The 24,923-nt window shown below is 49.7% G+C and overlaps 2 protein-coding genes across 5 annotated transcripts in view; both read right to left on the bottom strand.

Moving 5' to 3' along the window:
* TRPV3 (transient receptor potential cation channel subfamily V member 3) overlaps positions 1–18,433 on the bottom strand; it is a 28,112-nt gene extending 9,679 nt beyond the window's left edge. For both annotated transcript variants that reach the window (XM_016138847.2, XM_036223743.1), the window contains exons 1-9: positions 17,895–18,433; positions 11,519–11,623; positions 11,270–11,356; positions 10,384–10,538; positions 9,396–9,572; positions 5,269–5,409; positions 3,210–3,490; positions 1,404–1,580; positions 319–477 (exon numbers count right to left, since the gene is read on the bottom strand). In XM_016138847.2, the coding sequence (XP_015994333.2) occupies positions 319–477; positions 1,404–1,580; positions 3,210–3,490; positions 5,269–5,409; positions 9,396–9,572; positions 10,384–10,538; positions 11,270–11,356; positions 11,519–11,623; positions 17,895–18,058 (1,446 nt within the window). In that variant the 5' untranslated portion in view covers positions 18,059–18,433. The remainder of the gene's footprint in view (positions 1–318; positions 478–1,403; positions 1,581–3,209; positions 3,491–5,268; positions 5,410–9,395; positions 9,573–10,383; positions 10,539–11,269; positions 11,357–11,518; positions 11,624–17,894) is intronic.
* Positions 18,434–22,830: 4,397 nt separating this feature from the next.
* The window catches only part of TRPV1 (transient receptor potential cation channel subfamily V member 1), a 37,664-nt gene continuing 35,571 nt past the window's right edge, over positions 22,831–24,923 (bottom strand). For all 3 annotated transcript variants that reach the window (XM_016138842.2, XM_016138841.2, XM_016138843.2), the window contains exon 16: positions 22,831–23,759. In XM_016138842.2, coding sequence (XP_015994328.2) covers positions 23,587–23,759 — 173 coding nt within the window. In that variant the 3' untranslated portion in view covers positions 22,831–23,586. The remainder of the gene's footprint in view (positions 23,760–24,923) is intronic.

Genomic DNA, 24,923 nt, shown 5'->3' with positions numbered 1-24,923 from the left:
CCTCCCATTTCCTGTGGCCTTCACAGCAGAAAAACCCGACCAGCTCTAGATTTAGACAGAGCTGGGAAGAACCTAGGTCTCCTAATCCTCCAGTTCTCTCCCTAGCATGGGTCACTCTGCAGCAGAGCACCTGGGGTTTAGCCCAGCTAAGTAGTAGAGACATATTTAGTTCCCTATAAACCTTGAAGGATGACAGTTGGGTAAGCCCATGCAAATCTCTTGGCCTCTCTGGGCCTCAGTTTCCCCATATGCACATGGGGTGGCTCCAAGCTCCTACAGCTCTGACCACCCCATACCTCCTACAAAGGGTCCACATACCTCTTTCTCCCGGGGTCGGTAGTAAGAGATGAGAGTCAAGGTGATGTTGTAGAAGAAATAAAAGCAGAAAGACAGGAAGAACATATACTTGGCAAACTTCTTCCATTTCATATGCAGCAGAGTGTGAAGGGGCTCCAGGGTCAGCATCTCATGCCGGTTCTGGGGGTAGACCACCAAAGTCACCACAGAGACAAGGCGGAGGAGTACCATTGTCAAAGGCCCTCATTTCAAAGGGAGCCCTGAGTCAGTGCTCCCTGGCAGAGGGGCCAGTCATGTCCAATGGACTGGTTTGGCTGGAAATGTCAGAAGAGTCATTTCTGGCTCCTGAGGCTCCTTGCCAGTGGCCCCAGGCAGCAGCCAAATGCTACAGGAACCAGGCTTCCAGCAGGAGGTGCTACTGCTCAGTGAGGAGTGATGGCTAGAAGGTGGCAGAGGTGTGACAGGCATTCTGGCCCCAACTTGGTCCCCCTTCTCTGAAAGCCCCTACCCTCTCTGGGCTTCAGTCTCCTCATCTATAAAACTGATATCAATCAAACTGCCCCACTCACCAGGCTACTGTGAGGGTCCACCGAGCCCCTGGGAAAAGCAGGCTCTGAGAAGCATGACTCTTGACAAAATGTGAAGGGCAAAGATTTAGTCTGCTGCCTTGCTTCCTCCCAAGGGCTAAAAACTTCTCACTGCTGATCCTCTCTCTTCCCCTCCAGCTTCACTGACCTCCTCTCTTGCATCCTCCAGGAAGGCCTCCCTGGTTGTTTCAGGTGTGCACTCCTTGACCCTCATTTGGGGCCAGGTTTGGAGGGAGAAAGAATTCTAAGTCTGGCCATATAGAACTAGTAGGGTGAGTTGGGGAGAAACAAGGTGGAGAAGATCAACACCAACCACCCACCTCACTCCCGCACTACCCAAGATTCTGGGGCCAGGAGACCCCCATCCAAGAATAGCTAGGAGGAACCCAGCACAGGCCCTGATCATTCTGTGTGACTCCCTGCCCAATGAGGCAAAGTGCAGACACATTTGGCTAGTGGCATGGGGTCTTCCCAGTGCCCCCAGTCCTTGGCCTTTCCCAGCCCACCCAGGAGACTCACGTCTATATTGGTGTTGTAGACAATGATTTCTAGCACTGAGTTGTCTGTTGTGGTGTCCACGTTGGTGAGGTCGTAGAGCGAGGATGACACAGGTCCATAGGCCCAGTCGGTGAACTTCCTGGACAGGCACCGGAGTGGCTTCTCCTTGATCTCACGACTGAGGATGTACTTCAGGATCTGCAGACAGGAATATGAACAACTGTCAGCCACAGAACCGGGCCTGGGGCCAGCAGGGCTGAGAAGATGCTCCCACCATGGATGAACTGAGTCCCACCTCTGCATCCAACACTGCGACCCCTGGGCTCGGATTCATCTATAGAAAGGGAGAGAAGCCCACTGTTCTGCCCATCTCAATGGGGATTGAAAATACCAGAGACAAAATGTGTGAAGGCCCTTTGTCTATGCCGTGAAAGCTATACAATCAGCTAATAAAACCCATTCAGTGAAGAATGTAGGAATTGACAATTTTGAAAATTAATTTGTTTGGCCTGGATTTGAGAAGAACCTAGAAGTTTTTCCAGCTTCCCCACCCTACCCTCAGTCAAGACCCTAACACTTGAGGCTTCCAGCTCTGGCCAGACAGGAGTGATACAAGACATAGCCTTATGGAGAGGCCAGGGGACTCACTCTTTACATCAGTGATCCTCAAACTCTGCAGTACACTAGGGCCTTGGGGAACAATAAAAAAAAAATCTCACACCACCAACTAACTCAGTTCAAATCTCTGGAGGGGGCCCAGGCATCTGTATCTTGTAAAGCTTCCTGGGTGGTTCCAATGTGAAGGTAAGATAGAGCCACAGCTGTCCAGCTCACTACTCCCCAGAAGCTGAGCCCTGGGATATGCCAGGATGGGGGCCAGGGCTTCCCCTGGCACCAACCCAAGGCCCAGGAGAAGATGCCTGTTGTGGAGGGCAGTGTCAGAGCCCTGATCTCACCTGACCCAGCCCAGGCAGAGAGCTCCTACAGACTGGACAGATCTCCGCAAAGACAGGGTCTGTGTCTTAAGAATGAGGGCAGCAGAGAGTGGACGGGGGGTGGGGGGGGGGGGAGACACACAGTTCCTCCTCTGTCAAAGCCGTTCTCCATCCCCTCCTCCTCTGACAAGAGAATGAAAAGGTCCCTTGTGGGCCCCAATCCTGATCACTAGGACAGGACCCAAGCCTTCCCCCATCCCCCACTTTGATCTCAGACCAATCATGGCTCCAACCACCAATAGAGATTCGAGCTCACCCCATCCCAAGTCTCCGCCAAGGCTCCCAGTCAAGCCTTGAGTTCCACAGCCACATCATACAGGGCACGAAAGGGCCATGAGCAGCCACATACTCTGCTTGAGACTTGGCTTAGAATTTCAACCTGATGGACAGGCTAGGGTCACTCCAGAGCTAGGGAGCAGCAGCCCATTGGCTCTGGATCCAGAGTAGCTATTCTGGGACCTCTGTCCTCATGAGAGGCTGAAGGTCCCGAGGGTCAAACACCCAGCCTCCGCTCAGCGCCTCGCCATGTAGGAATCCTCAGCCATGAGGCATTTGAGATATAATGTCACTATAGTTTTTAAGGCTCCCCCATTCTGATCCCAGCAAGGGGGTCCCATGGCAGGAGTTAGAAACATGAGTGTCAGGGACTAAAATCCAGAGGATGGGCCCACACTGCATCTCAGTGGCTATTCAGAACAAACTCACCTCAGGCCACAACTGTACTTCAGACCTAAGGCTGAGACCTTTCCAAGGCCCAGGTGTGACCTGTGGGGCCCCAGGGCTGGCAGATGGCAGCGTGTCTCCCACCCTCCCACCTGCCTCCAAGCCCCACCTCGGCCTTGCCCATCTTGGCAGCCAGCTGCAGCGGGGTGAGGCCGTCATTGTTGCGCATGGTCTCCAGTTCCCACTTGCCGCTCCTAAGCAGGATCATGTCGTACATGCGCTTAACAAAGTCATTCTGCGTCTTGAAGTCCTCGGCTACCGTCACTAGCGCGTGTAGGATATTGTTGCCCCGTGAGTCCTGTGAGGTGATGTCTGTCTGCTCATTCTCCATCAGTAGCTGCACAATCTCTGGCTGGTTGGTGCATGCTGCCAGGGCCAGGGGTGTCTCACCTGGGGGAGGGAGAACACAGGGGCTCAGTTTTGTCATGGACCGGAGTAGTGTTCCCCAAGTCCCAGGTCTGAAGCCTGTATCCTGACCATCTCAGTAGGATTGACCCCTGAGACTATCTGTCTCCCCAGACCCCCTAGATCATTGCAATAACCCCCCAGCTAGTCTCCCTGCTACCACCCTAGCCTTCTAACACTCTGTCTTCAGCACAGCAGCCAGAATAATGCTGCTAACACATAAGGCTCACCTTACCCATTATGAAAGCTCAAGTTCCAACAAGAGCCTACAAGGCCCTACATCCTCTGACATCATCTCCTCTCCCCACCCCCACTCCTCTCCAGCCACAATGGTCTTTTTCCTTTTCCTCACACAGGGATTTTCCTACCCCAGGGCCTTTGCATTGGCTATTCTCTGCCTCTAGTGCTGTTCCTCAGACATCTGCGTTGCTCATTCCCTCACCTCCTTCAAGTTTTTGCTCAAATGCCATGTTTTCAATGAGTCACCCTGCCTTAGTAAAATTGAAATCAACCTTCTTCCTGCCCCAGAAATGCTGTTCCTCTGCTTTATTTTTTATGTTTTAATACATCTTTCATTTTCTAACATATATAATATTATTTCTCATGTTTATTACTGATGTTCTCTTTCCCATGAGGCCTTTATTTTGTTCACTGATAGATTTCAAACACCTAAAACAGTCCCTGATATATACAGTAAGTGCTCAATAAATATGTGTTAAGAAAAGAGAAGGCAGGCGACTCACATGATCACACAGCCAGCCTAAGGCAGAAGTAGGACTGAACAGCAAGTCTCCTGCTGCTTCCCTCCCAAACTCCCTCCTGTCCCTCTCTTCATCTCACCCAACAAATGTTTCCCAACACCAGCTCCAATCAGGTCTGACGCTGGACAATAGACTGGACAAGACTCTGTCCTCAAGGCCACCGAGACCTATCTAGTCCTGCTGATTAAAAAACCACCCAGTGGAGAAAAGAGGTTGTCAGTCAGGAAGAAGGGCTGACTACAGACTTGTACCAGGGAATTTTTTGGTGTGATAGAGCTGTTCGTTTCCTGTCCTGATTATGGTGGTATGCATTTGTGGAAATGAACAGAACTGTACATTAAAATGGGGAAATTTCACTATACCTAAATTACATAGTTAAACAAATATCTTTCCCTAGAGCATCCTAATCCCAATTGCTTTTGGACCCACTACTGTGTCCGTCAGGGAATTTTCATGCTCTCACTTTTGACCCCTTGCCTGCAGTCCTGAAAAGCACTGAGCACAGGGGACAGAGGCCAGAGCTGGCAGCCAGGACATCTACATCAGCTCCTTACTACACTGTAGCAAGTCATCTCCCTTCTCAGAACCTGTCTCCTCATCCATAAACGAGGGCTCTTTTCCCAGGTATCTATTCTTTACAGAGGGCTACTCAGGTGGATGGATGCCTGGTGCCTTCTAAGACCCACCAGGCGACGACGCTCCCAGGCTGCAAGCTCCTGCACCCTCCCAACCTTCCCAGGCCCTCCCTCTCTAGTACGCCCTGGAGATCCAATTCAGATGGATCTGCACTTGCCCACTCCCTAGTCTGGGCTCTGTCCTCCCGGACACTTCTGAGCCGGAAGAAATTCTCAGTGGGGTCACCAGCCACCCAGCCACCAGCTCGTAAGCCCGGCGGCGCCTCTCGGGGCTGAGACGGTCTGGGTGGAGGGGGGCGGGGCGGCTCTTCCCTCCGCCCTCTCCTGAACTCTCCCCGCCAACCCAGGCTCGGCTGACGGCACCCACCAAAGTAGAAGCCTTCGTGCTGGTACTTGGGGTTGAAGAAGACCCCCTTGGCGTGGGCATTGACGTCTGCTCCCGCCGCGATGAGCAATGCTGTGATGTCTCCCTGCCGCCGCTCGATGGCGATGTTCAGCGCCGTCTGCCCTGCGGATGGGGTGGGATGGGGTGGGGCGGCGCTCAGCGGCTGGGACATCAGGTGACAAACCTTGTCTGGCCTTTTCCCCCTTTTGGCCTGCATACCCTCCTCGGAACCATGGCGAAATAACAGCTGCCTGGTTTGTGTCGCCAGCTACCAGAAGTCCCAACTTCATTCTTTGTTTCGTTTATTCTTGCATGGAAGCAAGAAATGTTTATGGAGTGCTCGCTCTGAGCTTTAGCGTCCGCGATACAGCGCACACCGGACGTAGCTTTGATTGTTGTCCTCAAGAAGCACACAGTCTCACTGAAAATTGAGTGCTACCATACAGGGAGGTGGAGGCGCGGCGGTACCAGAGCAGGGTCTCTTTTTGCTGCCTCGGTGGGTCTGGGGACTTCCCAGCAGTGGCCGCGAAGCCGCCACCGCCAAATAAGTTTAATGAGGCTCGTCGATGAGGCCAGCTCAAGGCCTCATAAGCCAAGTTAAGAGATTAGAACTTTATCCTAACGGTCATGGGAAATCACAAGGTGTTGACCAGAGTTTCAGGTTTTGTTCATGTACTTTTGCAGGTCACTCTGGCTACAAAATTGGAGGATATCTTAGAGGGAGCCCAGACTTATGCAGAACTGTGGCACCAGCGAAGAGAGATCTTGAAGCCCAAAGACTCTTAGGAGAAAGAACCCTCAGAATGGTGTGCGGGGCCTAGGGGAGAAGGAGTGTCTCCTATAAATTTCAGGTGTCTGGCCTAGGTGCTGGGTGGGTGGTGCCCCTGACTGAGGAATGGAACAGAGGACAGGCAGCAAGGAGGAAGAGGGACATTAACCCTGTTGGTGAAGCCTAAAGACCTCCAGATGGAAGGGAGCAGAAGGCTGGGAGTAGGGGGAAAGGTCTCAGAATGTTCCATCAGAAACAGCATTTTCTAAAGAGCTACCATCATACCATCCATAAAAATAAAGTCCTGGTGGATGAAACAACTAAGCATTTTTTTTTTATTGTAAAATTTGTTTATAACTAAACTTTTGGTATAGAAACACTTCTTACGTAAGATCCAAAATTTAGAAACCGTAAAGAACTATTTGATTGCATAAAAATTGAAGGTTTCTGTATTTTAAAAGATATCTTAAAGAAAGTTAAAAGGCAATAGGTAGGCTGGAGAAAATATTTGAAACACAGAAGAGACCATGTGTTTTTAAAAGTTAATAATCTATTAAGAGCCCTAGAAATCAACAACTTGTATCTTGTAAAGCTTCCTGGGTGGTTCCAATGTGAAAGCAAGATAGAGCTGAACAGACAAACGACCTAAAAGGAAACTTAGAAAAAGTATTAAGCACCTTACAGAAAAGAAAATACACATAGTCAATAAAGAATGTGAAAGGTGTTTAGAAATACAAGTAATAAGGAAAATGAAAAATTTGAACCAAATGATTTATTGTTTTTTATCCACCAGATGGGCAAAGGCAAAGAAGAAAGAAAAGAAGAAGAGTTGGGGACGGGGAGCATGGGAAAGAAGGGAGGAGGTAGTCAGGAGGAGGGGGAGAAGAAGAATTAGTGAAGGATTGGGGCAGTAATACTTTTTAGAGGCAAATTTGGCAATAACCATTATACTTTTAAATGTGCATGACCCTGAACCCAGAAATTCTAGTTCAAATTATTTTCCTAAAACATGTGTACTCTGTGTGCAAGGTCACAAACAAGAGTATGTATTGTGACATTGTCATAGTGAAAAATTGGAAACTATCTGGATGCCTGTCAACAGGGGAATGGTGAAATTAACCACTGTACAGCTGTACTCAGACTAAGGTTGAAAGGAGGAGGACATTAATATTCTGACAAGAGAAGGTGTCTAAGACATATAGTTAATTTAAAAAAAAATTAAGTTGTAGAATAATACAAACAATATAATAGTAGTCTATATTAAATAAGTAGATAAATGAATAAATAAGGCTATTTCTATGTGCACATACACACATATGTCAAAAGCCTAGGAAAGTCCTCAAAGCATACACATCATAGTAATCATCTCCGGAGAGGAAAATGGAAAACGAGAGAAGGTTTTGTGTTTGTTTGTTTGCTTTTACTTAATGAAACTATCTGAATGTTTTACAAAGAAATTCTATTCATGTGTTATTTATGTAATTAAAAATAATGTTGAATCTCAATGGTGGATATCTAGAGATTCATTATGCAAATATCTCAAATGTATATTTAAAATTTTTAATTAAATTGTTTTCTTAAGTCTTTAAAGACCACTGATAAAATGCTAAAAATAATATTTTAAAAGTTGTCATTAGATCCTCTTAGCAGTAGAGAGAGGAAATATCAGCCTCTGCCAAATGTGGAAACTGAAGCTCAGAGGGCAAGGTGACTTGCCCAAAGTGAGGGAAATGCTCCTCTGGTGGTCTCAAGTGTCAGGGAAGACCTAGAACACATAAGGGAAGGTATCAGAAGATACTGTCAAGAGGAAGAATGGGGGATTGGTGTCTGAGAAGACAGGAATAAATGGCTCCTCCAACCATGCAGAGAGAGAGAGAGAGAGAGTGGGTGCCCACAGCTCCCCACTAATCCACCAGTAAGAGGCAGATTTATAGAAGAAGAAAGGGACAGGGGGAGCTGAGAAAGAAGAGAGGTAAGGATTTGCAGCCAGGACAACAAAGCCTTAATAGAGACACTAATCTTCATTTACTCACTGATTCAAAAAAAATATTAAGTACCTCTTATGTGAGACCCAAGGGCACCAGGGAATCCACTATGGGGAAGACAGACTCATCCTTGCCCTCAAGGAAAACATGCTGCTAGGAAAAAGAGTCTGTAAGTCCCTGCAATACTGACTAGAAGACAGGAGGGGATGGAAGGGGACTGAAAGGGGAGGAGAGTCAGGACAGAGAAGCTTGAGGCACTGGCCTAAACTTCTCTGGCTATAGAACTAGTGTCAACTACCTAGTGACAAGCCGAGAACATAATATAGTGCATCCAGTTTCTCTCTTTGCTTTGGGTATCAGGAAGCTCGGTATGCAGTTCAGCCCTCAGTGTTAGTAATCTTCCCTGGATTTCCTCTCCTTCACTCCATAGCTTCTACTTTTTCACAATCTTTGCCTTTTTTTTTTTTTTGGTATATAACAAAAAATCTTTTTGAAAGTCTGCAGAGTTTAAATAAATAAATAAAAATAAAATTACTTTCTCCCATGAGAAAAATTAAGGGCCCAAGCTAGACTCCTACCTGCAAAAAGCTGAGATGTTTAGTGCTCCCTGGCATCTCAGCAAGATAGTATCCAGTCATTCTTGAGCCCATAATTTTTGCCACAAGCACCTCATAAGATCCTAATAGGATGTTTACTGACTCCAAAAACTCAAATGAGGATATACCTTACTGGTTATTCACAGCGGATTTCCTGGGCAGGGAAACACTATCCCAAATTTGGTTTCCCTGTACTCTCTCGGGCCCACCTTAGAGAGGAACCACAAAATTGAGACCCAAATGGAGGGGTTAATAATAATGACAATGATGATACTTATAGTTGTTATGTGTTGGCCCCACCTAGCTCTCTAATGTCATCTCCAGCCTTCTTTTCATCATTCGAATGTGCCAAGTTCATTTCCATCTCAGGCTACTGCCCTTGCTTTGTTCTGGATCCTTCTCATCATACAGGCCTCAAATCAACGTTCACCTCTTTGACCATCTCCTCTAATGTTGTCCATCCCCAGTTACTTTGGTCACATTACCTTCTTTTACTTTATTTTCAAAGCATTTTCCATCTAAAATTACCTTATTTAGACCAGTAGCCTTTATCTGTCTTGTTTGCCACTACACCCTGGTGTCAAAAAAAGCAATGCCTGGTATGTGGTCAGTGCTCAAAATTATTTGCAGAATGAAGGAAGGAAGAGAGGAGTGCTTGCTATGTGCCACGCTATGTGCTTTGGGCTTTCAGTGACAGCTGTGCGCCTACATGGCCTGGCCTTCACCTGTTGTCTGCACATCCCTCCCTCAGGCAGGTACCTTCATAAGCCTCCTCAGTGTACTCGGCGTTGATGAACCTGTCCAGGATGTCGTTCTCCTCAGCAAAGGTGAGCAGGATCCGCACGATCTCCTTGGTGTTGGGGTTGATATTTAACAAGGCCTTCATCAGGCAGGTTTTCCCTGTGTCCGAGGATGTCAGCTTGTGCATGAGGAAGTCTACAGGCAGGGTCACAGGGTGGAGCTGCAGGAGGGGCCTTTGGCTCTCCTGGTTCTGAGCAACGGAGGCCAGGGTGTGGGAGCTGCAGCTTCAGACCTCAAGACCTTCCTTGCAGCATGTCGACTGCGAGTATCCCTGAGCATGTAACTTCCCCAGCTCCCACTTCCTCCCTCCCCAACCCTCCCCAGAAACTCTTTTGCTGGCTCCTTCTTCTCTAAGGCCCCTGACAGCCTTATCAGAGGCCTTTCACTCTTTGCCTTCTTCAACCTCCCCCTGGTAAGGGGCAGTCAGTCTCATCCACTGCTTGGCTTCCCACTGTCCACCTCAGTGCCAAGGCCCTGAAATCTCCAGCCTTCCTGCTCCTGGTAGGCTACAAATAGAGCTCATTACCCACCCCCCGACTCATAACCTGCTACTCCCCTAGTCCCCAAGACAGCGGGGGGTCCACCGTCCACCAAGTCACCAATGGCACCACCTGACTCCTTTCTCCCCCTCACTGCCCAGTCTTTGAGTCCTGCCAATGCCACTGCTTGAAGTGCTATTCCTCCTTCCCCAGCTCCATCGCTGGGGTCCAACTCTATTTGGATCGTGGCCATCTCCAGTTTCATTCCCATCCTCATGGCAGTAGCCAGTCCATGATGCTCCCTTGTCTAAACCCTACCATGGCTCCCATTGCCCTCAGAGTCAGGTTCCTAACCCAGCATTCAAGGCTCCCCAAACGCCAACCCCATGAGTTGATGGGAGGGAAAGTGGACAGCAGGAGCCAAGCAGGGCCCCCAGCCCCGCACCCTCTGCCAGCGCAGCACCAACCAGGCACATCCAGGCCGCGGCGCCGCTTGCAAAGCTCCTGCAGATACACCAGCAGCTCCAGCAGCTCCTCCACGCAGCCCTCTGACACAGCCGCGAAGATGCACTTTTTCAGCTGCTTCTTTTTTCGCCTCTGCTCTTCTTTGGCCAGGTTTGCACTGAGGCCAGAAAATTTTTCTAGCTCACCACACATACACCACCACTCCATGCTCTCCTCACTCCCCCTCCCCCACCCAGAGGCACTATGCCTACAGAGCACTACACCAGCCCCCAAACATCTCTGTGTGTCTGTCACACACCTAAAATCCCCTCCACTAGTGCTCCAGGCCTCTAGGATCTGTGTTGCCCTATGCAAGCTCCCTTTCTAACCCAAATACAATCATGTGCTATCAAAATATACATTTGGATACACATAGTAATGATCTGGAAGAATAGATGCCTGTTAATAGCCATTACCTCGAAAGAATGGAATTTAGGGAAGGAAATTTTTATTTTCATATTTTGTGTTGTTTGAATTTTTCATCTATCCCTCCCCTGCCCCCACACTCCAAATAGGCAACTATGGTAATACATTGATGTGTATCCTTTGATAGTACGTGTTCTTGCAAAATGCATGTTGATGTTTGATGGTTTATATGCACATATTTTTAATTTAGGTACATGTATTGCATTAAGTTCTCATTCTACTGCATAGTGTAATGAATAAATATTACCTTTATAGTTTATAAAATGTAATACTTCGTTCCCCGAAAACATTCCTACACATCACAACCATAGGCGCAGACATTTGTCCCAGCACCCCAGGAATGGCAGCTTTCCTGAAGGTCCCAGTGCCTGTTCCTCTGTCACCTGCCTGGAGGGCTCTGTGAAGGGGAAGGGCCAGGCTCACCTGGGACTGTTAGGATTGGATGGCGTCTCCGTCATGTCATCCTGAGGAGATTGCGGTGAGTCCATGTCATCACAGTTGCCAGAGACACTGGAAGGAAGGGGAAAGAGTAGAAAGAGGGACAAGTTAAAAAATGGACAACAGTACCATGTCACAGCCAGGCCTGGCCATGTGGCTGAAGGCTAGTCACTGCCCACCCACTGGAGCTGAGGGCTGGCCAGGGCAAGGGGCTGGGCAGCGGGTTGTACTCACCATTGCCGGATGTTGGAGTCCATGGGCTTGGAGAAGACAGGGGGAGAGGTCTTGGCAACAGTGGGATTTGGCTCGAATCCTTCTATCTCCAGGAAAAAGTGTGCACTGGGGGAATACCCAAGCAAGGCCGTTAGAGCTGAGGCGGGGCCTGTCTACCTGTGTGTTCTGCAGCCCTGCTACCAAGGATACCCTGCTAAGTGCTCACTCTTGACAATCCCCATGCCCACGATGGACTCCATGCTGGACTCTGTGCTCATGTGCTCTCACTTAACCCTCACAGCAGGCCTGTGAGGTGGGTGCCATCCTTATCATCCACATTTCACAGATGGACATGTGGAGGCTCTGAGGTCAAGCAACTTGCCCAAGATCACACCACAGGTGGCAGAGACTGGATTCAAGGCTAGGTCTGGGTGACTCATCACTAGAAATACTGGGTAGATGAACCCAGTGGTCTCTATTTGGGTAGTCTACCACCTGAAGGAGATTTTCCTGTCTGCAGTTGCCTCCAGGTGCAAAGGACTCACCAGGGATGGAGAACATGGCAATGAGAACTAATTCCTCCATCGCAACCCCCAACCACCCCGCCCTCCCCACCCCCCACACCCCCCTCAGGTCTGAAGCAGAGCTCTTCTGGAAAAGTCCCTAGACCTTGAGATCTACAAGAAACTTGTTTGGCTCTTGAGGCAGAGGGGAAGGGCTGGAGTTACATTGGTTGCTCCGGTGCAGTCCCCATCCCTGCAATCAACCCTCTTCCATCATCACTAATGCTGAGAATCCTTGTCAGGAAGGGAAACTCAGGAAAGAACTTTGGACAGTGAGGTGAGGAGCAGTGGAGGGGCAAGTGAGGGGTCCACTTTTCCCTGGGGCTAGAAGAGAGATGTGGGCCCTGAGCCAGTGACCTGGCTAAGCCCCAGGGAAGGGGAGACACCCGTTGTCCCATGAGAGGCAAGACACACACCCAGAAGCAACTCCTCAGACACAGCCATGGCCTGGCTTTAGACACACCCACAAATGCAGATGTGCATGCTCTCGGAACCCACCATCACACACTCAGGGACATGCCTTCTCATGACAACCAGGATGGTGAGGATCAGGCTAAGGATGACCTTGGTTGCAGCAACATCCCCACCCCGCAGCTGCTGTAGCACAACTGGCACAGTGACCTTGCTCTGTGAACTGGCCCATGCTGTGGCTTCCTGACTAGTAAGTCTCTCTCCTAAGCCCCTTTGCTGCCTGACTCCTTCATAGGTCCAGAAGGATTAATATGCCCCTCCCTTCTGCACGAGATCACAGAAGAGCTCCCAGAGTACAGTCTCAGCAATATCAAGTTCAGAAGGGAGGGCAGCAGGGAAGGGATGGTGGCTCCATTCTACAATGAGAGAACTAAGACCCAGTATGGAGAAATATCTCATCCATGGTCACCCGTCAGGATAGAAGTTAAATTAGTCAGAGAACCTGACTCCTGATGCCCAGGCTCATAGCTCATACTACTCTTTGTGCAGCTCTGCTCTCCCCTTACCCCTCTGGGTCTTCTTCCAGCAAACCAGCTCCAGGAATTTGCCACAGAGGGAGGCCACCCAACATAGCCACTTCCTGGGGTGTGGCACGCAGGAGGGAGAGCCAGGCCTTGCCTGGGGAATCCCTCTCTTCTCCTCTGGGCACAGACAAGCCTGGAAGGCTCAACTAATCCAGAAATGCGCATAAGTGGGGCGGGAGGCAGTGCCAGCTGACACATCAGCCCTCACTTTCCTGTCACCTGCTCATTAAGAGGAAACTTCTGACCTGGCCTAAAATCAAATCCTCCTTCCAAAAGAGAAGACAAAGAGAAGAGTAAACCCTTGGCTGAGAGCAGAGGCCTGGGTTCTAGTCTGGCTCTGGTTCTGCCTCTTGTGTGACCTCAGGTGATCACTTGCCATCTCTGGTCCAAATGTCCTCACTTGGATGGAGAATGGTTGGGTCAGATGATCCCAAAGGCCTCAAGTCTGGAGGAAAGCAGCACTGGCATCATCTACTTATGGACTATCTAGCTGAAATGGGCATCAGAGGTCATCCAGTCTGATCACCACTACCCTGTATCCCTGCAGTGCCCATGCAATAGCCACCCCCAAAGCTATCCCTACCTGTCTAGGCTCTTCAGTAGTACATTTACTCAACAAATATTTATTGAGCATCTACAATGTCCCAGGTACTCTCCTAGGAGATGGGGATATAATGGTGGACAAGTGGGCAAAATCTTTTCCCTCACAGAGCTACTGTTCTAGTGGGTTGGTCAGAACTGACCCCAAGGACCAGACCAGGGCATAGCACAGTAAGGCTATTGCTTGTCTTGCTCTAGACAATTCAATGTCCTTTGGCTGTAAGTTCTTCAACAGCAGAAACTACAATTGCATTGTCTTGATTCACCAGAACCCAATACTGGTCCTGACATTCAGAAGACCTAACTAAATGGATGAGCAGGGATGGATAGGTGATGAGTGAAAGATAAATGGTGAGATAGCTGGACAAATGGGTGGATGGATGAATGGATGGATGGATGGATGGATGATGGTCAGATAGATGAATGGTAGGATGGATGTATGGATAAATGGATACACACATGAATAGATGGATGGGAGGAGGGAAGGAAGGAAGGAAGGAAGGAAGGAAGGAAGGAAGGAAGGAAGGAAGGAAGGAAGGAAGGAAGGGAGGGAGGAAGGAAGGAAAAGAGGGAGGGAGGGAAGGAAGACTGTCTAAGGAAGTAGTAGTTAGGTGGGTAAATAGGTAAAAAGATAGAGAAACCAGTAGACTGGACCAATAAGTAAAGAGACTAACACAGCCTTACACTGTAAATGTTGGGAGTTTGCGTACCTCAAGTGACTCTCACTGGACTCTCAGTTGCCCAAAACCCTCACTTCTCATTCCAGTCTTGAACAAGAAGCTGAGGAAGGGTCCTTTGCCTCTCTTCCACTCCCCCTCCTTCTCAGGGCCTCCTCTCAGAGCCCACAGAGGTCTCACAAATGCTCCAGGAAACCAAATCATGAGAGCATCTATACACCCCCGGCCTGGAGACTGAGGGTCCAAGGAAGAGGAAGAAGCATGTCCTCATCTCACTGTGAAGTGTCCTTACTCATGATGAGGGACTATGCTGAGTTGCTGGGCTGCTTACTCATCAACTCACTCACTCCTTCTCCTGTTGTCTTGTCTGCTCCTTCACTGACTCATCCACTTACTCAAAAACTATGAATATGCTCTGTATAGGAAACATGGGAGCAGGGAGAAAAGAGATGACCTTCCTAGAGACCCTGTCCTCAGAGATCTCAACCAGAGCTAAGACGCTATCCTGGTAACTATGCTACCTCTTCAAAGAGGCTGCAGGAGCTCACGGGAAAAGGTCTTTCCAGTCAAGGACAGGGATCAGGGAAGGCTCTGTGTTCTATCAGGGTGGGGTTTAGTCTGGGTCTTGAAATGGACCTGTGGTTTGGGAAAAGCCCTGGAAGCAGAGAGAGTAATATAAGAGAAGCCTCCCTGGCAGAAGGTGAGGGTGTCTGCAGAAGGGGGTCTTTGGGAGATGGGAAGGAGAGTAGTGAGAGCCAGGCCAGAGAAGACCCAGCTGTGAGCAAGGACCTGACTCTTGAGCCAGAGAGCTGCTGGACCATGAGAGCCTGTCTCATGCCTGCCCTACCTGCCACTTCTCATCCACCCTAATGAGTAGATGGCAAGGTCTTGTGACATCCTGGCTCCTGACCTGCAGTAAATGCTATTTATTCCTACCTTTGACCCAGACCAAAGGGCACTACCTGGGAGTTGTTAAATCAGTTGAGTAGACAGCTCTGCACCATTTCTCCTGCATTTCTGTCTCTGATGGCAAAAAAAAAAAAAAAAAAAATCCCCGAGCTGCCCCAGGGCTGGGGAGGAGACTCTCTTACCTACTACTTTGGCCTTGGAAATGCCCAAGTATTCTGGACCCTGTGACACCAACTCCTCCACGCCTTTCATCAACCTGTGTCTCTGTCCCGGGGCATCACCTTGCCCACGGCCCAATAAGATGGTCACAGTGGGAGCTGCTCACAGGGAGTAGCATGATGGTTCAGGAAAAATCTCTCCCCAATCTAGATTTCTTGGTGCCTTCAATTCCACCATTGGTGCATATTTCCTTAATGGTCAGATTTGCCTTCCTTATTTACATATAATTTTTTCTTTATTTTTCTTTTTTTCTCTAGACCTGAGTCCTGGGGAAGATGCCCAGACCTTCAGGGTCTTGGGATAAGTAGGAGTTGAGGGCAACTCAAAGAGCTCTTGGGAAGGAGAAGGAGCCACCACTTCCTGAGACAAAAGTCATACCTCACACTTGGTCCTTGAGCACTCAAGGCCCTTAGGCAGAAGTTAGCCTAGAGCTAACTTGATGAATAGGGATAAGATAAAAACAAAATGCAGCTTGACTACTAGAAGAACCTGTGATTTTCTTGAAACCCTGTTCTCAATTCTTCGCTGCCATCCAAACCTCCCTTGGAAATGGGAGGGGGAGGGGGAAAGGGAGGGAAAGAGAGGCAGAAGGGTAGTGTTTGGTGGCTTAGCTCAAGCGTATCTCTGCTCTTACCCAGACGAGACCACCCAGACCCAGGCTGCCCCATGGTCTCACTGAGACCTGTCTGATCTCTATGTCCCCTGAGTTTTCGCTCCAGGATGGAGCTTCTACCTGGATGTTCCCTGGGCACCTCATAGCCGACATTTCACATCTGAACTTGGCTTGTTCCTCCTGACCTTGCTCCTTCTGCTCTAATGTGCCCATGTAAGAGACAGCCCCATCATCCCTCCAGGTCCCCCCACTAGCAAAAGGATATCTCTTTTGTTCCTCCTTCTCCCCATATCATAGTTGTTCCTGTGGACCCCATGATTCTAATACCTCTCTCACCAGTCCCCTCTTCTCCATCCCTGACCATGCAGGCTCAGACCTCACCACCTAGGCTTCCCAACAGCTTCCCCTCCAATCCATCACCCACAGAGATTACTCAGAGTATCCTTTCCAAAATGCAAATCTCACCATGCCCTCCCTTTCACATAAAACCCTCTGTGCCTCCCCACTGCCCTCAGTTTTGTTCAATCTCTTTAACCTACTGCCAGTACCCAGTCCCAGAGGAACTCATCTCCCCAAACTCCCTCACCCACCCAGCACTTCAGCCACATGGGACTCCTCACTGGTCCCTGCCTCAAGCCTCTGCCTGGATGCTCTTTCTCTTCTCCATATGCCATTCTCTGCTCTAGCACCACTCCCTCCAGAAATTGCCCTGAGATTGCCCACAGAATCAGAATGACCTGCCCCTCCTCAGGTCCTGTCTAGTTCACCCTCTCTTCAGGGCACTTCCTACATTCTCCTTGGTGCCTCTCTCACCAACCAGACTATGAGCAGGGGCAGACATTCTCTCTCTGTGTGTCCCGGTCTCCCCAGCTGGGGCCCAGGCCCAGGTCTGCTGCACAAAAGACCTTCGTGATTATCACTCAAACCAACAGAAGGGAAAGCACCAAGCTTACCTCTGGCCCAAGAGTGGGCCTCAGATAGGAGCAGAGGAGGCTGGACAAACAGGCCAACCTAGACCAGAAGGCCTGCCCCAAAACCAAGGGAAGCACAACTGGGATGGAGAAGAAGTATCCCAGCTTGAGGGGCACTGAAGAGGCTGAGGGGTTTGAGAGACTGCTGTGGAGGGAGCTCAGAGGCCAGGTGTGACCCTGAGGAACTACTCTCCCTGCTCCTGCCTCCTCCTTGTCCCCAACTGAGAAATGGTCATAACCGTCCCAGCCCTGCACAGTCCTCAGGTGCCCTGCAGAGTGATAATAATTATGATGATGATGAAGATGAAGCTCAAGATAACAAAAACACTACCAACGCCAACATGGGCTAAGCACTGACTTTTGGCCAGGGCTGAGCATCTTGATGGCACGATTCCAATCAACCATCATCTTATGAGTTGATGTCTTTGCTGGTGTACCCATTACACAGGTGGGGTTAGAGAGAGTGAATAACCTGGCTGGGTACATAGTCAATGTGTGTGAAAAGTACCCAGTAGGGGGTCCGGCCCACCTGGAATTTCCACCCCCCTTTTGCTGTCTCAAGGATGGCCCTAGCAATCCCTTGCCTCCCCCAGGAGTTTTCCTGAGTGTTTCTATCTCAGGACCCCTTGACCATTCCAGGGAGGCTTCCCTGATTATTCTAGTTATACTGACCTCCCTAGCTCAGCTTTCCGAGTTTGCAATGTTTTTTCCCCACCCCACCCCCAGTTATACATAGCTGGGCACAAGGCCACTGCACATGAGACTGAGACACTCAGGTACACTCAGGCAAGGTCTCTCTGAGGGTGGGCCTGAGGTCTCCTTCACTCAGGCCTGAGCCTGCTAGTCCTACCTCTTCTTAGTGGGGGTGATCTCTGCCGGCCTCTTCTCCTGAAGGATGGCAGGGTTCCCACTGGAAATGGTGGCTTTTCTGCCCATGAGGGGCACCATCTCCTTGGGGTGAGCATTCATGGCTAGAAAACAATCACAGCACAGATGTTCATGTTGAGGGGGCATGGAGGAGCTTTAGGAGGCTTCTGACTTCCTAAAATGGGGGGCTCACTCTCTACCATCCCAGGCTACCAATGCTTCTCAGGGACAGGGAACTGTCTCTACAGCTTCTCCTGCTTCCTACTCTAGCTCTCCTGCTCCTATGGATCCTAGGAGAACCAGGAGAACTTCCAAGTAGACCACCATGCCTTTCAACTTCCTCAAAACATCATCTCTAGCCCCACTAATCTCCAGGTGAACTCCTGAGAATAAGCTTTGCTTCCTCAATGTTTCTCTCAGATTTTGTGTTTGGAGTGCTCCTCAACATAATAGGACTTGTCACCTCCTTTACTATAGACACCATGCTTTATAAACACAGCTGTCTACCCATTTTTCTAAATAAAGTTGTATTGGAACACACACGTGTGCGCGCACACACACACACACACCCTTGTGTTTTTGGATTTCTCAGAATCCTGGTGGTCCTGCAGCTAACACACTAATCATTTCTCTTTCTTACCCACACAAAGCTAAGTGTAACCAGACCGTGTCTGTCTGTCTACCTAGAGGGAGAAGCTGAGCCCCCTCCCTCAGAGGCAGAGGTCGCAGCCTCTTGGTCCAATCTGCTTTATTGATGTTCAGTATGACTGACTCCTGCGTTAGGCAGGTAAGGCCAGAAAGAGACTGATATACCTTCCCAGGGGACTATGTGGAGGAAGGGCAATCCAGGCAGAGGGGACAGCCTGAGCAGACAAGAGGTCAAAAAAATTGAGCGAGTGGCAAGGAGCTGGTGTGGGTGGAGAGCCTGGGTTATTCATGGGGAGCCCTGGCAGCAAGAGGTTCAGGAGCAGATTGGACCAAGTTGGGAGGGCCAGGAACAGTAGTCAGGAGCTGTGGCAGATCCCCAGGGCAGTGGAGGACATGAGAGGGCTTTGAGTTACATAAAGACAGCCACCTTAGAGAGAGATGTCTATGTGCGGGACCAGGGAGACCAGAGGCCGGGGGCCAGGAGGAGACTGACTGCTGGAACGGCCATCAGGATGTGGACCGGTAGGCTGGCCATACAGAGTAAGATGGCCAAGGGAGAAGGCTCTAAGGACAGGTGGTGTCTCCGCAGAGAATGGGAGCCATTCTTAGCTTGAGTGGCCCTCAGAGAGCTCCCTCAGAGTCATGAGTTTGCAGCGGTCGGGGGAGTTCTGTAAGAAGAGCCCAGCTGGGTGGGGTGAAACTGAGGCCACTGGTGATCCTGCCCCAAATAGGAGAGCTTCCTGGAGGAGTATCTGGAACAGGTTGTCATCAGACTGGAGTGAGGACTGGAAATGAGACAGCCTCCACCACCGCCACCCCGCTCCCCTGCCCCCCCCCCCCCCGGCAAACACACACTAAAAGTGAGTTGCCTTGAGAGAAAAGTCATTCTTGGGAGGCCTTTGGCCCCAGAGTACATGAACCTTGAGGAAGGGCTCTGAGGAGGGGCCTCAAGGTCAGACAGTGGAGCAGCCCGTTGAGAGAAAATCATAAGTAGCCATATACACAGAGTAAAGGCCAAGAGTGAAGGAGAGGGATGAAAGGGATGTCTCTCACTCCTCCCTAGGCCTCTGTTTTTCATCCCGTGAAATGGGCTGAGTACTCCACAATGACCCTACATCTCTCATGCCTGAAGCTGGCTACTTCATCCACTCTGCCCTGGGCCCATTAGTGTGGGGCAGTCCTGGGCAGCTGGGTCAGGGGAGGGTGGGGAAATCTCTGGACTGAAGCTGTGACAGCTGTAATTAGCTCCCTGAGTCACCCTGTAAACCCTGCGTTCTCACCTGTGTTCTCCCTCGCTGTCCCAGCATTTCTTCCTCTGGATCAGGCTTCCTCACCTGAAAGTGGGAGGTTATGTCTCTCAAGTCCTAACACTGACTGGACTGGCTTTTCCTGGGAGATGGACTAGGCCCACAGACACAGGGAGACTGCATGCCTGCTGGCGCAGCACCGGTAGGATGTCTGGGCCCTGTCTGTCTCAATCTCAGGGGCCACCTCACCCCATCCTGAAGTCCCATCACACTCCTGCCCCAGAGAGCCACATCCCTGGGACCTGCTGAGGAACACAGGAGTCTTACCTCTGGCCCTGGACAGCTGTGAGAGTTCTGCCTCTCCCAGATCCCAGATCTCAGGGAAAGGTTCCTGGGCCCATCAGAACCTATGCTCTCTCACACTACCTGTAGCCAAGAGCTCAAGTCTAGCTTTATTTCCCCTGCTCGAGGCCCATGCTCCCTTCTAACCTTCCCCTCAAGGCCTATCAACAAAGGGCAGACATGGCCCAGAGGACCCCTTAGATCCGGCTGCCTATGTGGTAACTCACCTGGTAAGGTCTGAGTGGTAGTGGCTGTCCTTGCTCTGGGATCACCGCATGTTCTGGGCCCAAGGCCCACCAGAGGGACTGCGGCTGAAGTGGCAAGAGGCTCTCATCGCAGGTAAAGGGATGGCTGGAATGAGGCTTCTGAAGCAGAACTGGATGAGCCACCTGCCCTCGGCACCAGGCAGGCCACACCCACCAGTCCCAGCTTCGGCGCACACCTGCCCACATGCCCTGCCTGAGTCACTCCACGCCCACAAAGCAGCCTCACCCTGACCCAGGAGAAGGCGGGGAGGCAGCAGGTGCCAAGGCAGAAGTTCTGGTCCTAACTCTTCCCTTTCTTATATTAGATGCTACCCATTATATACATATAGGCCTCAGTTTCTCCAACTGAGAAATGGAAATTATAATGCCTACCTCCCAAGGATGCCGTGAGGAGTTAAAGAGATCCTGCTGGTGGGAGGGCTTAATGAACCATCAGATATTCTGCCCTGACCCCAGGAGGCAAAGCCACTGCCAAGGGCTGGCCTGGGTGACCCAAAGGCATCCAGCCCCAGGACTTAGTATCTATCTTTTGAAGCCTGGAATCAGGTGCCCTCAGAGACAGAAGAAATCCCCATTCAGTGCTCCCACCAGAAATTATAGACCTTGGTGTCAGACAGCCTCACACATTTCTGTCTGTATGACCCCGAGCAAGTCATTCTCCAGAGCATCAGTTTCCTCATCTGTGAAACGTACATAATAAACCCACCTTGTCAAGTTACCAAGGTACCGTGGGAACTAAATGGGAGAACTCACAGAAAGAGCTAGAACGAGTCCCAGAGGGCAGAAAACACTCAATAAATGGTGACAGCTATTAGCTATTATGCTGTTTGTTACACCAATTCATTCTCCCAGAAACTGCCCTGGCCACCTGTATCAGGGAAGACTCTGTGCCCTCCCTCTGGCTCAGGCTACAACAGTGAAGGGGGCGGAGTAAGGCTTAGATGGACCTACTTGTCTCCACGTCACTCAGAAATTGCATACTCAGGAAGTGCGCACCTGTTCCCGTGGGCAAGATGGGACTGGGATGGAATGGGGAAACCTACCTATCGGGGATTCTGGCTCATCCTGCCTCCAGGCAATGGAGCAGAGCACATGGAGACAGAGAAAGATAAAGAAACAGTGACAGAAAAAAACAACAACAAAAAAGAACTTGACTAATTGCAGGTATGTTCTCCTTAAACCACCTAGTTTCACATAAAACATCGTGATCATTCATCTTACAAAAGTATACCCACAAGATTCCTTCCAGCTCTGAGCAAATGGCAAGTTGATCTAATTTGTAGAAACTTACAGATATCCCACATCTACATGACACTTTCTGAGTAAGGTCTACATATAGGTTAAGCAAGAGGTTCCAGGCCCACAAGAGGAAGCAAGAAGCTCTCACATCTCCCTTTTGATCCGAGGATAGGCTGGCACACCCCAGGCCATGCTCTGCTAGGAAGGCTGGGCCTGCAGTTCAGTTCTGGGCTTTGGAGTCAGACTGCCTAGATTCAGATGCCAGCAATGCTGTTTACTGGCTATGTAACCTTAGTAACTGTCCCAGCCACATTTTTCTCATCTATAAAATGGAGCTAATGATAGCTTTCCATTGGCTGCTAAAAGGGTTGAAAGATAAAGCACATCAAATACCTTGTCTAAACATTCAATACATTCTGGCCATCAGTATCCTCCTCTATACTCATTTACTGTGGTCTGGCCACAGCTCACTTCACACCTTGTCAACAAACTCCAGTGCTCCTCTGTCAGGCTTCATGTGTGGGGCAGATATGACACTGGGGAACATGGAGGAGGGGGTCCCTCTTCTGGTGGTAGAGCTGAAGCCCCAGCCTCAGCTAATGTCATCCATGTTTCCATGAACCAACATCCAACAATTCCATAACTTGGCAGCTCATTCCACACTCCACAGAGATTAACACAACACCACTAATGCCTGGGACAGCTCCTCTGGATCATTGATTTTTGAATTCTTTTCCATAAAGCTGGAGTCAGAAAACTTTTACGCAGAGAGCCAGATAGTAAATATTTTAGGCTTTGCAGGCTATTCAGTCTCTGCTACAATTAGTCGGTTCCACATTGTAGCATAAAAGCAATCACAGACAGTATGGAAATGAATGGCCATGCTGTGTTCCAATAAAAGTTTGTTGACAAAAGCAGGTGACAGACCAGATTTGGCCCGTGGCCCATAGTTTGCTGTGTATGGTAGATGTACGCATGAAGGAGCGTCTTCACCCATGGGTAACAATTAAAGGGTGACCAAGGCTCCTGGTCACATGGGGTAGTCCATACACACACGTGCACACATGCAAAGAACACATAAATATGCATGTGCATGCACACACAAATACACACACATTCGCATGCACAGACTGCACAGAGCCAATTAGCTATGCCAGGACTAAGTTCACACTTGATATGATATACATATATATATATATGTTTATTTATTTGATGGATGACAGGATGGATAAAGGTGGAAGTATGTACTACTACAGTGGGGCAGGACTATGCTCACTACAAATGGAAAATCGTTAAAAAAAAAATTCTTGCCACATGGCTTTGGGACATTGGTCTGGACTTTCATTTGAATAGCAATAGAGCTTATATGTTTGGAACTGTGATGTCTTGTGGAAGGATGAAGCCACTCTGAAAAAACCTGATTCTGGCAGAGCTGGGAATGGAACCAGCTTCCCTACCTCCTCTGAAGAGTAAACATCACCCCCAGCCTGCTCTGGTCAGGAGGAGTAGCAAGCACAATGCAGAGAAGGCTTTCAGCATTTTATATCAAAGGAAGCGTTTTGTTCTAAATAGCGTTTTCCTGGGCTTCATGTACTTTTACTTCAAGTGATATAAAATGGAAGAAGACAGGGGCACCACATATGGCCAAGTAGAGATTTAACATTCACGACATTTAATAAAGTCAGAAAAACCTTGAAAGCAAGATCCTTTCCTGTTAGCAGATCCACCTGGGGACAGTAGGGTTGGATGACTATCTCTTCCCATGCATCCATCAGTACTCCCCACAGCTTGTCCAGTGCAGTCTAGGAAGGCACCTGGGCAGGTGCGAAGCAGGACAGGCTGCTAAGAGAGCGTGGGTTCTCCCTACACAGACTCCAGTAATGGCGTGCTATCCTAGATCCCACAGTGTTGAAAGCTCCTTTTGGGGGGTTCCTCACTTCTCCCCTAAAGCAGCAGGATCCTTGAAGACCTCAGCATCTTCTGGCTTGAGGGACCCTGCAAAGTGTTTCAGGTGAACTTCCTCAGGCTGGGCTGGCTGCCTTTCTCGCATACTTGCATCTCTTAAGAGGGGAACCAGGGCAAAGTTCTTCCAGTTTCTCGCTGAAACTGAAGGGTAAAACATCATTACTGCCATGGATGCAGCAAAACGATAACAAACATTCATTTGTTGGCCTTACCAATCTCCAGATAAAAGGAAGCCCAGGCGTGCTGGTGCTTCCTGAGGCACCCAGATCAGTGCCTCTTCTTTCAGCTGTTCAAGGAGCCCCGTCCACTCCGGCAGCTCCTTGAATTCTCTTCCTCCACCCCGCTTGTTTGTGGTTTCATGAGGGTCCATTGTTTGCCTCTCTTCTTTCCATTTCCTCTCTGGTCTACACAGACCAACACTAGGGCTTATCCTGTGAATGGCTCCACACCAGGTCAGGTGTAAGGTGATGAAGACCAGCCAAAGAATCAGGATTTGGGGTCCAGTTTCCACCAGCACATAGCAGATTGAGAACAATGCCAAGGGAATCATGGTGACACTGAGCCTCAAATGGGGATCTCACATGCGGCCTGCAATTCTAGGAAGCTACTGAGGAGGGCCCAGTTGTCGCCCTCACAGCCACCAACAGCCCCTGGCTGCCTTAGAGAAATGACAGGCAGGCGGGAAAACTGTGCGTGGTCAGCCAAGCCCTCTGGTTGGTCACACCTCCACACTCAGGCCACGATTCAGGACCTACTGTTGATCTCCAACACTAGTGAGATCTCGGAGGCACCAGGAATGCCAGGGGCTGGGCCCACTGTGACCACTCCAGATGAATTGTCTAGATCCTAGTGTTTACAATGGCCTAATCCCCAACTAGAGTCTGACACCAAGCACCAGTGGCTGAAGAAGGATCCCTTGCAGAGCCCAGGCATAGAAGCAAGAGGAAGCCATGTAGAGACAGGCCAGGTGCTCACTGAGAAACCATCTTCTGGCTGGCTGGGTGGTGAGGACACCCAGCCTCAGGTACTGCTTGGCCCAGCTCCAGCTTCAGTGTCCTCAAGTAGGTATGGAGTTCCCAGTGTGTACTTCCCATAGTCTTGAGGCCAAGACCCCCTCAAAGCCCCTCATGTGCTCTCCCTAGATCATCTACTAACCACTTCTCCTTGAGCCTTTCATGCATTCCCCTACTTCTTCCCAATCACATGTACCATGTGGATAGGGAGAAGTGTTTGTTATCTGAATTATCTGACTATTCATACTGAAGTTTACACTGTTATAAAATTGTATAAGAAAGCAAAATCCTC

This window comes from Rousettus aegyptiacus, unplaced genomic scaffold (assembly GCF_014176215.1).
Source record: "Rousettus aegyptiacus isolate mRouAeg1 unplaced genomic scaffold, mRouAeg1.p scaffold_m13_p_6, whole genome shotgun sequence".
NCBI lineage: Eukaryota > Metazoa > Chordata > Mammalia > Chiroptera > Pteropodidae > Rousettus > Rousettus aegyptiacus.
The sequence above is the reverse complement of the archived record's forward strand: the minus strand, read 5'-3'. Positions and strand labels throughout refer to the sequence as shown.